The following is an 18,296-nucleotide window of genomic DNA, read 5'->3' on the forward strand; positions in this document are numbered from 1 at the left end:
TGCCAGAAAAATACCATTTTGGTATTTATGATAGGAGAGCAATTGCTCTCATTTATAATGATGTTCATGACGGATGGTAGAAAAATACATTTAGATGAAAAAAGCGAGGGAAAAAAATGGTTGATTGCTACAATAAAAATGAACGAGGCAAAAGCCTCAGCTGCAACATACCCTCTGCTTGGTGGCGTGTCTCAATCCTATATGGGGCTGACTCCGAGACTGCAAGGAGGGAGAGAAAGAGGTAAGATTCATTAGCTGGTAGAGAAAGAAACGCACAAGTTCGTCGTAGGAACCCATTCCCCGATTTACACACGCCTTGGGATGTTCCTTTAATCATTACGCGCCGCCGCTTCCACGCGCGTAAAGCAGACACCTCTGCATATCCCACAATCCTCTGCTCCAGCGGAGCATTGCTGCTAACAAGCAACTTTGATGCTCGGGTTTTGTCAACTCCTCAATTAAAACGGTGTAGCCTGCACGGATAAGAAAGCGATACACGGCACACAAGAATTTTTTTTACAAATTAAGTTGCGCCGCGCACAGGAATAAATGAAAGCTCGGAGACTGGGAGTGAGTCAAAGCAACATAGAAGATAACAGGCGTCGACTGGCAGGAAACCGCTGCATTTCCATTTACGAGCCTGCCAGGGCACACGACAGGAATGCAAATGGCATCATTGGCTTATCATAGTGACAGTCACTTTCATGCTCCAAACACAAACTAATTGGTTGCAGAATCAGGTTTCGTGTCATTCCCTTCCCGTATTTGGGACATTTGAATGATGTCATTTCGGCAGACACATTCATCAGGGGGAACGGCTCATTGGGTTGTTGAAAAGACGGCAGATTCTCTCTTTGAAATTTTGCAATATGTCAAGACTAATATGCAGAGTAGACTTATTAGATCTCCATATCTGTAGCTTTAGAGGGACATACGCCTTTACAAAAAGGCTCTTGAGTACTCATGTGTATTTTTTTGTTATTTTACTAAATAGCATGAATTTCTATGGTATAAAATCAGGTTTACAGCATTCCAGCTCCAAGCCACTGCTGATAAATAGGTCCTCCACTGCTCAGAATACAGCAATGAAGAGTCATCCAATCCCAGCATCCTGCTCATTTAAACGACGAAATAGCCATTTCCTTCCTTGCATTATCTATCATGGTATACTAATTACTGAGTTACTATTAGAAACCAATGTTCTTTATTCTTAAAATACTGACAAAAATATTTTCAACCACAGGATACTGTCAGAAAAAAACAAAATAATGAGGTGCAATCAAAAATTCATTTCAGGAGAAGCAATAAGTCAAGATGTGTCTAGCAACACATTCAAGTCGCTCAGTCTAACTGCTCTCGGCACTACATAAAGTCATACATCACTTTAGGGGGCAAGGCTAACACTAATTAATGCTAAAAGAGAGAAACGCCACATCCCAAGTGAGTTGTCTGGATAACGGTAAAGTGTGAACATGCTAATTAAATCTGTACAGTTTTTTTTTTTGGAGGGGGGAGGACTGATAGGGTGCATGAAGTCTTTGTACATTGGCTAGCTTGGAAAGGCCATTTGCGGGAGGGCGAGAGGCATCTTTTCTTAAATGAGGTCCCACGTGGGCATGTGTTGCTCAGCAGAAGTAAAATAGCAAGAAGTTTCTATTAACAAGACTCATGCTGACATTTCAATTAACAGGACAGATTTTTACAGCCCATCCCGGAACCTTCCCTTCCTCCTCCTGTTAGGTTTGCTTTGCCTGCCATTTTGTTAAAGATCAAAGAACTCGTCTTTAAAATAAAAAAAATAAATAAATGAAAGATAAACTGATCCATTTCCATGTAGTGAAGACAGTTTGTCCATCAGTCACAGTGTGTTGGTCAATCAGCAGTGAGTGCTCATGGAGAAATAATGCACTACCATTAGATAATATACTTCCATAGTGTACATAAGCATCATATACTTAATATAATTCCACAGACCACAGACACTCAGATTCTTTCTGTCTGTGTGGCCCCACACTTTCATTACCAAGCACACAGCAGGGGAATAATACATGAAGCTGTTGTGTGTGTGTGTATGTGTGTGCATGTGCATACACTGGCATGGTGAGATATCAGTGTATCAGAAAGATTGCATATGAGAGAATATGTGTAACAGATATTGTGTGTGTATGTGAGAGACTGAGTGTGCGTGAAAGAGAAAGTGTGTGTGTGTGTGTGCATGTGTTTGTGCATGTGTCTGTGTGTGTGTATGTGTGTTTTCATACCAGAATGACAGATTTCAGGCCTACCGTATGAAAAAAGCAGCGTGGCATTTTCTCGCCCAGCAAGGGATGACAAACAGGGAATTAAGGGCCTGCAGGGGAGTCTGTTAAAAGAGGCTCCTCGCTTGTCACCAGCTGCATCAGCTACCTCCCCCCTCCGCCCTCCCTCCACCTGGCCCCCCACAGAACACATGCAGGTTACTGAATCACTGAGAAGTGACACTCCACTCCACTGCTGCTAACTCACCCCAGCCCACCTGAACTAGCTGTGCTGTGATCACTCCGTGCGTGGAACGTTGTCAAGGGCAAATAACACTCCGGAGAGATCCCTGCTGTATAGTTTGAATCAGCAAAGTAACTATCCCTAGCAGAAGTGGAATATTTTGCAAGGAGAACATTGTATGTTCATCTTGATTTGTGATATTTTTTAAATGAGGTACCATATCCTCCTGAACACAATCCTTCTTGTCATGTATTTTTCAAAAAATGTCATCATTTTGGACAACCCGCAGAATGAAAAATGCTGTTTTCCAGGCTGGCTGTATTGCATTTGAATGAGAACAGCTTGATGGCAATTGGAATTACTGCAGATGCACATTAGGCAAGGGTCACCATTGCTGAGCAGTATTTTGCCCTCTCCATCCATTTCATCTGCAGTATTTTCATTTGGTTTCTCTATCTGGAGGAGCAGGAAGCTTGGGCTGAATTGACTGTGACTGGTGTGAAACTGTACTATGAATGGAAGGTGTATGAATACATTATCCTAATGGCCATCAGAAGGACACAATGTAAGGTCTGAACAGCATAATGGGGGCTGGTTGCTTGGTTACTGAACTGATAAATGCACGTGGCCAGTACAAGGAATAATGCTCTGCTAGGAACACTAAAAGACAGTTGAGAAGAAATAATTATATATTTCCTCTTATAATTCCCTGAGCATGAGCACTTTGACCACATGTGAATTGTTTGATTACAAATCTAAGGTTATGGAGTACAGAGCCAAATCAAGAAAAAAAAGAAATTTTTTTCCCCAAACGTTTTGAAGCTCAAAACAATTTCTATTTTCCCAAAGCTATATCCAGTTAAGCCATGCCAATAAGGCACAATTTGACACAGATACGGCAAGGATGAAGCAGCAAGAGAGAGGTATTCTCGGGGGATTCTTTAGGATAAATATGTCCAGCTGAGAGAAAAGCCAATTAGACAGTTCATAGTAACTTATTTATCCAAAGCGTGCATTACACTTCAAAGACTTAGTTCTGATTTGAATGAAAACCAGGCTCATAAATGGATCATTGCAGGTTCAGTTAAAGGACGCCCTGCACCTGCTGTGACTGTAGGTACCCCCGAGCATGGTGCCAGAATCTGAATTGCTTCAATAAAACATCCGGCAGCAGTATATAACGTAATATGTAAAACTGTAGAGTATGTAAATCACAGCCCGTATAAGAGCAGCTGTGTGTAGAATATGCTGTCGCAGATCCCAAGGGCACAAGTGATTGAGTACAGGAGAAGGGCTCTGATCTGGAATTAATGAGAGGATGGGGGGGAGGGGGCTGCATGAGCATTGAGACTATCTGATCTGTGAGGCTGAAAAGAGTAGCCTTCACACACCTTTGACTACAGGTTACAAATCTTTCATCAATATTTATTATTAATACATATATCTAATATGTAGACAGTGGAGGAACACAACATAGCATTTAATGTGGTCTATGTCATCAACAAAGAAAACTAGGTGAGGTTCCACCCCACAGATAGGTCCTTCAATCTGATCATCAGGCAGCAAAGCAATCTGGGACAGGGGATGGGTCATGATAAAGGTGCAAACGCTGCAAGGGTGGGATTGGTGGACTCATTTTAGCGAACTAAACAAAACAGGACTTTTTTTTATTACTTAAAAATAAAATCCAAATTGACTCTATTAGCAATCACATCTTTCTCATTTAAATAATCCTTTAATTGGTTTGTAAATTAGTATGATCACTTTCTACTGTGTACCAAGCGATTCACAGGGTTGCCTATTTACATTCGTAATTAATCACTATGGTAATCAGGGAACCTGGTTATCCTTGAGCATAATTTAATAAGGGTTGGTCATTTTGTCTTACGATGTCAGCATAGTATTTTCCACACCGATTATATTTATCTCCTCATAGATTTTAATCTGTCTGTCCTCATGTTCTTGCCCAAGGCAAACCAGGTTTCATATGCATTTTTATCATATCTCCACTGCAAAATAAATAAAATAAATGAAAACAAAATACACAGACAAGACAATGAGCCAGACATTGTCTTTTACATAAACACCACCTTTACTGGCAATCCAGGACTGATTGGATGCCTAATCAGTATTAAAATGCACATAATTATGAGGAAACGCTACAGAAAAAAAGGTAAGTTATCATTTTCCATTTCAGGAATAACTCCTGTTCATTACATCATTGCATCGGGACACCTGGGGAATATTCAATTCATTAGGATACCATTTGTGGAGTGAATTTTGATCCAAACCTTGGAGCGGTCGTGTCATAGAAACAGATTTGCCGATTGATATTCAAGCTGCCACTCCTCCCTTCCCTTGCGTTCCAGCCAATGACAGAACACAAGGCAGTTCCGTGCGGTCGGTCAAGGACTTCCAAGGTCATTCCAGGTGGCGTTTGTTTTATTTACTGAAAGTTTCTGGGTGCGAGAGAAGCTCAGAAAGACGTACCTGCAGCTCAGAGAGAGGCGCTAAGCTTGTAATTACATTTACATTGTGTTTAACGGAGCAAGTAAACAGCTGGGCACCAGCTGTCAGATCCGAGACAAGGTGAACATGCACCACACATCCTTCCGAAGAGACTGCGGACCGTGAAGGTTATGCTATATCCACCACAAAATGTCATTTACCTCAGTACAGCTCTGACTACTGCAATACGTACACTTAACCTCAACTCATATGTCCTTCCAAAAACTCCCCTAAAAGGCTTCGAACAACATCCATTCGATATCATTTTGGACAGAAGTCAACCCAACTAACAATTAGGACCAGGTAGTCCTAACGTTCTCGGACTATTCATGTACATTTTTAAGTCTCACTGGGGATTCAACCCCAGTAGCCATCAAGTTAATGCATTCAATCTCCAGTAACACAAGCTACCCATAGCATGCAGTAGCCTTTATTATTACAGACATACAAGTATTTATCATTGAAAGAAATCATGGTATTGTTGACTTTCAGCACCACTGACCCTGTATTTCCACATGAATAACGTTATAATGGTCTTTTGGGAAAACATAAATAAATCAAATGCTTTTTTTAAAAAAAATCTGTGCATCTTACAGAAGGGAGATTGCATGCTTTTGAAAGCAGAGAGCTGTCTTTGAAGTTACAGCACTTTTGATTTTAAGTTCAAAGGATAGTTACAGTTATAGAAAAATCATAAATTCATGAAATGCATGAACCTACAGAAAACTGAGCACCTTAAAAGAACTTTCGCAAACCTAGATTTATCACATTAAAAAGCAATTTCAACCTTTTCACACACAGGCTCAAACTTTTCACGAACCTTTGAGCCGAGAAAGTTCTACTCTATTTGTTTAGGAAACATTTTCAGGAGAAACTATAATCAGAAGCTAGATGTTTTCGACAGTGGACTCAGTGAGGCAAGAGACAGTCAACTGAGGGCAGAGATGCACTGTCTGCAGTGGAGGGCATAAGCAGGTCAGTCAGTACTTATTTATAGCTTGGGTGGTAGTCCCCCTGATTCACACATTGTTTTTTTGCCTCACACCACTGGTTTTTTCACCATCAGGGACAGTTGGGAATACGCTGGGCACTTGTCATCAGCTAGCTCAGCAAAGCCTGAAGTGTGTCTTCACTGAACCGATCTTCACTACCTCGCCTCATGTAACCTCCGCTGCACTTATCGAGAGTTCATAGCCCTTTGAAGAGTAGGTTTTTTTGAACAGTGTTCTAGAACTCCAATGTTTTCAATCACCAGTAGTGGTTGTTACATCAGTATTCTAATTTTCAGTTAAGAACTATCTAATTACATATTTGTGACCTTAACCCTTAAAGGGCTCAGAAGCAGGGAATGCATTGTCTGGTTCAGATAAATACAACTTTGCATGTCTAATAGGGGAAAATCTGCAGTAGTGGTGTAGTGTGATGTTATAATGCCTTATAACTCAGTTGCCTGGCCATCTGGGGCACTGCTGTTGTACAAGGTACTTACCTGGAAATTCGCTTGTATAAATGGATTGTGTGTAAAAAAACATCTGTATAAGTTGCTCTAATAAGACTGTCTGATAAATATTCTAATATACTGAAATGTGAAAGAGGGGGTATAAAAACATACCATTAATAACTCTGTAAAGCGATTGGTCATATCAGCAAGTAAAAATCTTGTAAACATTTTCTCTTCAATTGGCAAACAGTGGTTGTAGTGCATGTTCCAGCTTTGTTAGTACTATGTAAGTGCATGCCCTCTAGTGGTTGACACTAGATTGATCTTGCACATCAATGGTTCCAAAACTTTCCAAGGCTATACAGTGAATACATTTTTCTGTGGCCCACCACTTGGAATTTATATTCTTTCAAAACTGCATGTGCCCTCTAATGTGATCATATAAGATTTTAACTGTGCTGTGTAATTTGAGTAGTATTAACTGTAAATGTCTATAGGTAGTGCATACTGTAACATACCCCTGATTACGTTTATACTTCCTCAACCACTCACACAGTGGTTAGTCTAGTTTCATGACCAAATATGCTGCACACCAACATTTTTCATAAATGAAAAGTACTGAAGTTATGACACAAGATTTTAAAATCACACATTACATGCGATGTTGCAAAGATACGTTTCACCCAGTGAGTGCTTTAATTTCATTTAAATCCTTCAACAGATTTTTTAAAAAATATCAATACAACATTATAATGCTAGTCTACCTTCTGCCAGAAGTATGTAAGCAAGGCTGTCTTGAGCTCATTAAAAATCATACTGGCAGACTCAATTTATTGCACATTCCCCATGCAAAGCTACAAAAGAAACCTTCCCTGATTAACTCATTACTGGTGAGTGACATCTTGCTCTGCTGAGATTTGAGCCTAATCACTTCCCATTGCAAGCGCATATATTTCAGGGTTGTGCCTTTCTTCCTGTTCAAACAGACACGGGGAAAGGTGAGGGGTGACAGTGGGGGATGAGGTCTCGTGGGGAAAACATTAGCTTATAAATGCAATTTACTCGTCTCAGGATATCGCACCATATTTTCCTGATGATTAGTTGGGTTGGGTTAGGTCATACTTTATTAACCCCAGTAGGGGCATTTGCTTATCACCTTGGCCATGAGATGATTATTACACACATTAAAAAATGAAAACATAATAATCGATGCATTTTCATTTCACGGCGGTTCCAGGGCAAGTTGTTGATTAGCAAAGCATAAAAAATGCAATTAACAGAGAGAATTCCGGTCCATGTATTCACAAAAAGAAGACGTGGTCATAAATGCAATGGGTTTTATTAAACATGATCAAGCTGTTTTTAATTTTTAAAAAATTGATTAACAAGGACTCGTTAGTCCGTACGAGACCAGGAATTGTAGATGCGAAATGATTCAAAATATCCCAATAATTTCTTTAACCGAATATAAACTTATAAATTTGTATAAATTTGTGTTGAGTTTATGGATTATACTGCCCAAGGCACACTGCAATTAGAAACAATTTTTGAATTCAGGTTAATGAAGATCTGATGTGTCCTTGATCAGCATCTGCATAATTAATGACCTCCCTGTTTCTCACCTCTTCACACATTCATTTAATTGGTTTCCTTGCTTTTCTTCTGACAGGACAATTTTTGGGGGGGAATTGGGCTAATTAAGGCCACGCCTACTCTCAGAGCAGAAATTGCACACAGGTGCGCCCTGTTAGCTCTTTAACATATAAACTGCTCTGACCTCTCAGTAGGCACAAAGGAACCGAGAGAAAGGGAGATTGCAACACAAGCTGAAAAGCGGCGAGTTTTTTGCCAAGAGTTGGTTTATTTTTCATTTCTAATACCTAAATCCAAGAAACACTTTATTTTATTACCTGAGGTGTGTGCTCACCCTCTATCTGTGTTTCCCCTCCAAGGAGGGTTAAAAGAAAAATTCAGAAGACAAAATGAAAGAAATATTTACCTAAGTCTTGCTGACTCCCCAAGCGGGTTACAGTCATGCCGCATGGCCATGACTTCCTTTCCTGGTTTGGACTAAGTAATAAGGAGCACATCCAATACAGCGTAGGTACAGGTGAGGCAGAATCCAAATCAATAGGAAAAATGCCTGCACACTGTAGCAAATGAAAAATCTTCCCACTTAATAATTACATTTTTTTTAACCAAACAGGTCTTCATCTATGATTTTCCCTTCCATTTGAATGTATTGAGGTTGTGAATGGAATAGCACACCTGTGTTGAAGTAAAGAAGGAAATGAAATTTATATCAGGTCTTTTTTTGTTTCCTAGTCTCAAGGCCAACCACATGAGCTCAAACCTTTGAAGAGAAACGGCACAGACAGGCAATTTTTACCAATTTGTTTTCATTTTTAGAACACGGTTGCTATGATACACTAAGCCTGGACAATGAACTTAAATTCTGTCAATATAAACTTACATTTGGAAGACTTCTTTATTGTCCAAGGACAAACCTTGTGCTTGTGAGCTCTCAACCCTGGGAAAGAAAATACTGTAACTGTGCAAAAGCACCAGCATTAAAAACCTCACAATTTTAGGAATCTGAGTGAGAACAGAAATGATGGAGGCTCATTAATTCTCCACCCTGTCCACCTGTAATGTGCATGTTCAAATTCACACCGGTGCTTGAAGACGAGACATCACCACACCACCATGTTGTTGTGCTAACAACCAGAGGTGTAAACCTCAGGCTTCTCAATGATAAGATACGATTTCAATTTTTGAGGCATCGGTTTGATATTTGGCGATATCACAATTTTCTACAATACGATCTAAAATGATCTGATCTAGTAAGAAACAATCAATATATATTATTCATCTAACACAATCCTGTTACAATGTACACATTCAAACAATTTGAGGTTGAGAGTGCACAAAATTATTGATGTCACCTGGCACTTCGGAACAAGTGACGGTGAGGTTGAGTCAGAAACGTAAAACAATGATGTTGGCACTGTTGCTAGAGAGCAAACCACCATAAGATCGTGGGCAAATTTAAATTAATTTTCCTATGACTCATAAAGATAGAGAACAATTTTTGCAGGTTCTATCGATTGGATCGGGTCGTTGCCCTTTGAACTGATATATCGATCCAGATCAATGTATCGCTACAACCCTGCTGACAACTCTATGAAATGAAAATCAAAAGAACTGGTAATAAAGACAGGCAATTAGCAGCTGTTTTTATTAAAAAAAATATAAAGTATGGTTTCCTGAGGGCTTTCGTGTAATGGGTGGTTGTAGATTGGTTTTCTCTTTATTAAACAAAGTACTATTCCAGTGCAACTGAGCAAGAGAAATCAGAATCAGACAGAAGGACTGGTTGAGTGCCAAAACGTTTTCTCGAAAACAGGACGATAGCTGTTAACCAAAAGCAAGGACTGCAAGACAGAAGGCATTCCAATGAACAAATCGCTCTGTTTATTCCGAACATTCGCAGCCAATTCCATCTCTTTGTCCTCTCCTCAAAATGCGCCTTCATGACCACTGCGCCAGGCACAGGGTGACACCAGCAGATGGGACGCGATGGAGTCGGAGCCGTTCTCAATGTTCGCAATCCCAGTCCTGACACCCTTTCAGATGAACCCCTCTCTGATATGCACACGACCCAGTCAAGGATGTTCGCAGATGCTACGACCACTAACAGAGTTCAAATGGGGAGATGTGACTAGCAGTTTGAGAGAGGAATTCTGCGACATTTTAAATGTACTCTCCTGCACGGCAAAGCTGTCAGTCGTGGTATTTTGCAGATGAGAAAGAGACCCCATTACAGAGTTGCCTTGCACAGTTCCTGGATATGTTCCGTGTGTAATATTCCTGACAAGCTCAAAGGATCTGACGTTTCATTAAGTTCACCTGCTGCTTATAGGAGGCACCCACCTCACCATTCTACTGTAGGTGCAGCTGCAAGAAAGCAGTTCTCAAAGCACAAAATCTGTCCTTTTTCAACAATCCGTGATTCAGCTAGGCAGCGAAAGTGAACTCTGCCAAGAAACGTACATGTGACTTATGAATCACCACAGGGTATGGAGGGAAATTTATGCCATAAAATGAAAAAGCAAATGTAAAAGTAAAATGGATATTTGGAATGGCCATCTCTTCTAAGCCTTAAGACTTTCACTTAACTGAAAGCAGTGGAAATTGTTTTCTGAATCTAGATTCTGTAAAAACTATTCAGAATACTGAACTCGAATCACACATTTTTAACTAAAAACGAATGTAAACATCCCTGTAGCATTTGGGCTGGCAGTGAACCGAATGGATCTCAGCTGCGCCGGCTAGTGGAGAGAGCACATGCACCTGGGTTGCGTTATTTAAGTAGCCCAGGTGCTTAAAGGTGTGCTGCTCTCCACAGTTCGGGGCTGAGACTGGGAGCTCACACCGAGAGCACGTTTCGAGTTAAATTTCGTTTCAGTTTTGTTTCTGAGCACGCAAGACTAAGAGAGAGAAACCGGTCAAATGAAAAGTTGGCCAGCGGATCCCAGCAGCTGAAAAGCAGTCCTGGGTTTTACTTTCTCTTCTCTTTATTTTAGTTTGTTAGTGCCCGGAACCCAGGAGGGGGAAGGGTGAAGATGTTTGTTCGTGATTTTGTGTTTGTGTGGGTGCAACCAACGGCGTTTCTCGGAACTGCTAACCTAGATATAATCTGTTATAAAATGTCTGGGACAAATGCATTTTTTCTTTCTTTTTTCTGCTCTGTACTCCACAATTTCAGATTTGTAATCAAACCATTCAGTGGCTAATGTGCAGATCCAGCTTTAATTAAAGGGTATTTGTAATACATTTTGGCTTTACCGCTTTCCATAAATCTCAAATAGCAGGTACTTCTCTTGGATAAAACATGAAATGATTAACCAAGAGGTTGACTCAGTTTTTGCTTATTTGTCTTGGTATGCTGAGTTTTGCTTGTTCTTTGGCATACCCCAAGAGATGTAGATGTGGAGTTTTTATTTTTTAAATTTTTTTTTATGGAATCAAAATTCCTAGCATGGCAGTCCACGGAGACTGGTGAAATCTGAACCAGTGTACCCGCTGAATTTTGATCAGCGGGATTAACCATCATCTCTAGCGGCTAATTACTGGTGCTCAGCTTGAGTTCTGAGCAGCTACACGCATATACGAAGGGCTGCAGCTCAGTCGGAAACGGCAATAATTAATAAATAATCTTCCCCAAACCAAACATACAGCTGTTTGTCTAATTATTGCAGAGGTGTTATGTCTCCCCCAGGAGAACCCCTCCCCCTCCCCCTCCTCCCCCCCCCCCCCAAGGGATAGCAAACTTGAAGTGAACATCATTCTAGAAACATTGCATTGCCACAAATTGCTCAAACGCTTCCAAAGAAAGGCTTTCCGGAACACGACAGCATGCTCAAACAAGCACCGAGCTTACTGTTATGACACGTAGATTTTTTTTCTTTCTTTTCCTTCAGAAAACGAAAGCGCACTGTACTTTCCCAAATTCCCCCTAACGGCTGTGGCAAAACAATCAAGTGCAGAGCACAGAGGTCTGCGTTTTATGGGAGGAGAGGGAGGGTTCAAGTGTGCTATTTAGTGGACCAGTCGCCCAGGTGCTCCTATTAGGCTAGCCAATTATTCTTCAATCGGAGACATTCGAAGGTAACGGGTTCCTGTAATTGCTGATAAAATCCAGCGGTGACCCACGGCAGGAGGATGATCTGCTGCCCAAGGACACAAGGCCTGGGAAAAAAAAGAGATTAACTCCCACGATGAAGCAGACTGGACAGACCTCTCACCTTTGAAAAAGACAAAGTCCTGAAACTTATTATTTCATTATCCCACAGAGCCTCACAACTTCACCTCACTCTTGCTGGGCTGTACAAATTGGGAGCTATGTAATCCAGTCCCAGATGGGCTTCTCCTTCCTCCTTACTCCTTCTCCTTATCCTTTTGCAGGAGCTCAATTGAGTTATTTTGCACAAAGCACCATGCAGCGGCAGAGGGATCACATAGGATTCAAACTCGCAATCCCCCTTTCTCAAATTGAGCACACAGACCAGTGCTCCTCACTACTGCGAACATAAATTGTCCTGAAGCCGGTGGGGCTGGGAGCTGCAGCTGGCACTGGTACCGCTGGAGTTTGGTCCTGGTCTGCAGGATGCTTAAAGGCACAGAGTGACTGCTTTAGCTGAATCCTCCAACCTGTATTGTGTATTTTTGCATACTTCCGTAATCGGGTATTATTCCTTCTAAAAGAAATTTAAGTATAATTTGCCGCATCTTTGTGGCACCTAACTGCCCAAAGTGGTAACTAGCTGTGTTCTGAGGACAGCTAGCTGGCTTTTTGATGCAGCAAGCTAGGTCTTAGGGCCAGCTAGTTTGCACAAACAGCAGCTAGCAAGGCAAATGTGTTAGCTAGCTAAGTCATATGACCAGCAAGCGAGGAAAAGTATTAAATGATGAAACATTTATTTTGACGAAACATTATTACATTGCTTACACATCAAAACTAAATTATTGACCCCTATGTGTTCTGGGGTCCTTTTGTCCTGTCTTCTGAAGTGTTTCACCCACCAATGAATCTTCATGTACTTTTGGAAAAAATACATATTTTCAGACAGGCTAAATCCATGCTGAGGGATCAGACAGTGTTTTTGGTCTGAATCTGTCTGCAACTAAGTGCCAGATGTGGACTGAATTCACAAAACCACAGAACTGCTTTCATCTGCTTCGGCTAAAACGCCGAAATCTTCCTCCCCCCACTATAAACAAAGCATGTTTTTTGGGACCAGAAACCATGGGTGGACGACACAGCAAAACTGCATGGAAACTCCGCAATGTACTCCTCGTTCCTGCAACCCAGGCTTCATAACACCTTTTTCAGAGCTATCCTCCAACAAAATAACTCCTGTCAGTTGCTATGAATCTGTGGCATTGCTTGGTTAGGTTTCCAGCAATCCACCAGTCGGGAACAATGACGCGATGTGATTGGACGAGCCCAGGTTCCCCGCCTCCTTCACGTTTGCATGAATCACAAATGAGGGGAGACCAGGCAGCCCAAAAACTAAGGCCACCAGGTCAGGTGCCTGTGGGGCTGCTCTGAGATTGATCGGACGGGGCAACACCGTGCACTGTTCTGAGACACGCTGGGACAGCAGATTTTGAGCAGAATTAATTAAAAAATTAATAAATAAGCTTGCAGTGAAGAGGGGACAAATACTCCATCCTGAGAGAGAGACAGAGAGAGAGAGATGGCAGTGACAGTGAGGCTCTGCAAGATTACAGGAGCAGCTGGACAGCTGATCTGATGGAATCACAGAGAATCCTGTATTTTCTCTTATATAACTGGCAGAGGCTTAATTTTTCTTAATCGGTTGTATGACTGTTTTCCCTTTGTGCTGGGACCAGTACCCACAGATCATGAGCCATCTGACACAACCTGAACATCAGTTAGCACATAATTTTCTTGTGTGCTGTGTATTAAGACCACTTGAATTACTTGGACAGGCAATACAACAAATTATTCCAATGAAATGACAAGCTAATCCAAACAATTATAAACCAGATGCCGTGGCCTGTGGATGCACAGATTTCCCTCTCCTGTTTCACTGTAGAGATTTCTGTCTGGAGCGAGATTTGTATTCCTCCCACAAAGTCATGGAGTAGGAGTTTAAGTCAGCAAAAACGGACGCAGAGCTGACTAAAGCACGTCTGCACTCCAGCCATTAAAGGGGATGTCCATTTCATCAATAAATACAGCGTAGAGGCAACAAGGTCTCTCTGATGATCAATGTTAGTGCACGTCTCTCTTCATGCTATTGCTTCAGGAGGTGGGGTAAAAACTTGAGTGAATATTGATTAAAACATTCAACACAACATGTTCAACACGTTTCTATAGTTTTCATAACATTTTATTCCTTCACTATAGAGACTATATAGTATCAGTTTTTGTCTCAGCGATATCGATAGCGTCTCGAGCCTCTACAGTATGTGCCACCCTTTGGGAGACGATTCCGCGCTCCCGTTTAAAACTCGGGGTGTTCTCCATCTTTCTGCAGGTGAGGTTGTTGTGGCACACTGACCCAAATACGCACTCGGCGAGTGCCAAGAAACTTCAGTCCAAATAGCAATGAGCGTACTCAGCAGTTCCTTTACAACCGGCGTCTTTCCAGACAACTGGAAACGAAAACCGCTGCAAATTAGAACAGGGTATATAAAACACTAGCAGAATGTGTACCTAAATACCCATAGGTGATTTTGTATGAAGATGCTACGTACTGTATATATGACTAATGAATATTCAATTCCCCGTTGCAATTAATTAACGCCTTATAAGTGTCTCGCTGATTGCAAGTAGGGCGTATTGCAATATCTTCTGTCGGAAAGGACGATTTTAAATACGTAGGTGCGAAGTCATATTTTTAAGCAGGTGCTTTGACTGTCACACAAACCCATCACCCGACGCGTCAATATAAGGAAATTAGCTGCCTTACCTCGAACATGGGAGAAGTGCCCTTTTCCGGCAGTGTACATCCCAACAGCTCGGCGAGAAACTTTGCCATATAAAAAGTAAGCGGGGTTTCCCTTTAGATATTACAAGCACCGCTGGACGGTAATCCTTTACAATGACAGAGATATCCAAAGATTCCGTAGAAATACCCCCGCAATAACTTCTTTGTCTCGTGAACGAATACACTCTGCATTACTCGCCTCGCCAGACCTCGAGAAAGGTGTGATGCAGCAGCTCCTGCGGTTCCTTCCACTGCTGTCAGATACGCAGTTAATTCGTTGCAAATCATCAGCTCAAATACTGCGCTAGCATATCTGCCCCCGTCCTTTCCCGCTGAATGTGACTATTATCATGGCACGGTGGGATGGGAGGGACCAGCCGAGGGGGAGGCAAGACATCCAACGCAGGGTTGGCATTTTTCACCTCCCTTGCCTCTAAACAGATGCAGAAACCGAATTTACCTAGTTGTGGGGAGTAATTATAACGATTCAATATCAAGGTTGCTGCATGCCCACCTCCTATTTAATAGACAGTTCTCGATGCGTCGAAACTCTTGCTGTCGGTGCAGAATATGCACGGTCAATGAAATCACTCCTCCCTTAACGGGTTGCTTCAAGCATTTTATTCTATTAATTGTGAATGCAGTATCTGAGTCCCGCGATAACCCATAAGGGAGCAAAGACTGTACGTGCGGTGACTGGGATGACCTGGGACTGAGGGGAGTTGCAGATAACGACTGAACTGCATTTATATGGTATGGTCAGAAATTGTATGTGAAGGACCATTGAATGGAAAATGTCTACATTATTATAAATATTAATTATATTTGTATATTTATTTCATTGTGTGTGTGTGTGGGGGGGGGGGGATATGTGCACGTGCATTTATGTATCTCTCTCTCTCTCTCTCTCTCTCTCTCTCTCTCTCTCAACCTCTCTCTGCCTCTCAGTCTTCAAATTCAAAATAGATTATTGGCATGACAAGATAAATCATATGTTCCCAAAGCACAGAAAAAGAACATGTACAAATTAATGCACAAACATAGATCTAGACATACTGCTACTGTGTACAGAAAAATATACCCAAATCCTGAAATATACTCATTGGTTGTCCCTTTCTCTCTCTGTCTTCCTCCCTCTCTCCATCCCTGGCAGTTGTTCTAAGCGCCCCATGTAGAGCAATTCAAACTAATGAAATATTTCATTAGATACCATAAATCCCAGATCTCTGGATAGAAGGCATTTGGCAGGAATGGCAAAGTGTGTGGATGAATCTGCAGACAGTGGCATATTCATAATGCATTGCATTGGGGGGGAGAACCCCCCCCCCCATTTCAGCACTCTGCATGTCCCCAGTTGGGCCAGGCTACGGATGGTGGCTCACAGGAGTCTGTGACTGCATGTATTACATTTATCTTTCAAAATGGAATGGATTTTCTGTACAAACACATGCTCGCGCTCTCTCTCTCTCTCTCTCTCTCTCACACACACACCACTCACCCATGCGCACATAGCGCACACACAGTCACACATGCGCATGTGCACACGCACACACACACGCACATAAACTCCCTACTCTCCTGCTGTGTACCATATAACAGCAATCATTCTTCTGCTACATGCTGCATACTGCATTTCCCTACTCTGAGCATCTTTAGGTCCCCCTCTGTGAATGTTCTCTACATTTACTGTATTTGTGAGTGCGTGTGCGCGCGGGGGGGGGCAGTAACCTTGCTGTGGCTCCACCCCCTGACCTCATGACACCGTACCAATATTGTATCAGCGTGGGCCGACAGGGAACGTCAGTGTGTGTGCTGTGAGGGGTTTGTAATCTGCCTCGTTCATAGAGTCGTGATTTAGGGATTAACGTTTCATTCCCTGCTTTCTAATAAATGATTTGGAGATGCAGTGGATTTGCTGCTCTTCTCCGCAGTTCGAAGCTATTTTCTGCCTTTTTCCCCCCCACGGTGACACAAGTGTTATCTTTGTCACATGATCAGACGGAGTTCGGAGGTCGCAGATGGCTCACCTCGGCTCACGTGCTGATGAAGGGCTCTTGCTGTCGGCTCAGGGTTGCTTAGAAAAGCAGACCTCAGGCCTGGAGAATGTTCTGCGGGCTTTCATGGCTGACGAATAATGAACAAGACATGAACTGCCCTGGTTGCCAAGGAACACTCATTGATGCTCACCTGCTGCATTGTATACGTTTGTATTTTTACACACACACACACTACACCAGGCCAGCCAAGAGAGAATGGGTTACCCCTCTGTAGCCAGGTTTCTCTCAAGATGTCTCACTATTGGAAGGTCTCCAACAGATAAATCAGCTGTGTGTATAAGCCCCAGGTGTGCCTTTAGCACTGAACAGTAGGGGGCGGTAGTGAGGTTATCTGCCTGTCTTTCTGGCCCAGGGACTGCAGAGCCAGGTGCGCTGCATCCTCTTTGATGTCGCGCCCACCCGCTGCTCCGCCCGCTGCTCCACCGGCTGCCCCGCTCTAATTACCCGCGTGCAGACACAGTGCAGCTGATTACCCCCACCGTGCAACTGTTAGGCCTCACCTATTAATTGAATATCATCCTTAAGACAACAAGAAAATGACGGTAACCCAGATACGTGACAGGCAAGCTAACGATATGATAAATGAAGCATTCGTGCTGTGACACCTGTTCTTTTTTTTCCTGTGGTACTTGAATAGCGTTGTTTTAAGGCAGATCCAGAGACCCTCCATATGGGCCCTGTGTATATGTATCACTACCTGAGAGGGGAGCCCCTCTGCTAGGATAACCGCTAGGTGGGGAGGTAGAAATGACCCGGGGGTGGGGTGGGGTGGGGGGGCTTCCACACAATGTGCAGGGACGTCGAGAAGCATCAGTCGCCCCCCCGAAATCGCTGCCTATGGAGGATTAGAGAAACAAACCTCTTCCATCTCTGAGGGATATCACCCACAGTGGATAAAGTGATAGAACAGGTTTACAGCAGAGGAAAGGAGCAGAATTATAAATGTGGCTAGAAAACGGGCAGTATTCACTGTGTGATAAGCACAGAGCTGCACTATGCCCCTGAATTGCAAAGAGAGGGCAGAGATGGTTCTGGCTTGGATTGAGTCCACTTCAACCCTAACGATCCTCAGCTGCGTAAAGGGCATTTTTGAGCTACTGGGTCTGTTTCACCCCTAATAATCTTCAGCTGTGCAAAGGGCATTTTGGGAGACTGGGTCCACTTCATCCCAAATGATCCTCAGCTGTATAAAGGACATTTTGGCAGGTTCTTTCTGCGTGATGGTTGCTCTACTCACCCGGTTGTTGCTTTCAATTTATTGGCTTTTGGCTACAGTTTGCCTTCCTA

The 18,296-nt window shown here is 42.5% G+C and overlaps 1 protein-coding gene across 1 annotated transcript in view; it reads right to left on the reverse strand.

The window, feature by feature from the left end:
* rasgef1ba (RasGEF domain family, member 1Ba) overlaps positions 1-15,263 on the reverse strand; it is a 78,998-nt gene extending 63,735 nt beyond the window's left edge. Inside the window, exons 1-2 of the mRNA XM_064296668.1 lie at positions 14,935-15,263; positions 172-219 (exon numbers count right to left, since the gene is read on the reverse strand). Of these exons, the coding sequence (XP_064152738.1) occupies positions 172-219; positions 14,935-15,003 (117 nt within the window). The 5' untranslated portion in view covers positions 15,004-15,263. The remainder of the gene's footprint in view (positions 1-171; positions 220-14,934) is intronic.
* Between the last annotated feature and the right edge of the window lie 3,033 nt (positions 15,264-18,296).

The sequence above is a fragment of the Anguilla rostrata genome, chromosome 10 (assembly GCF_018555375.3).
Source record: "Anguilla rostrata isolate EN2019 chromosome 10, ASM1855537v3, whole genome shotgun sequence".
Classification (NCBI taxonomy): domain Eukaryota; kingdom Metazoa; phylum Chordata; class Actinopteri; order Anguilliformes; family Anguillidae; genus Anguilla; species Anguilla rostrata.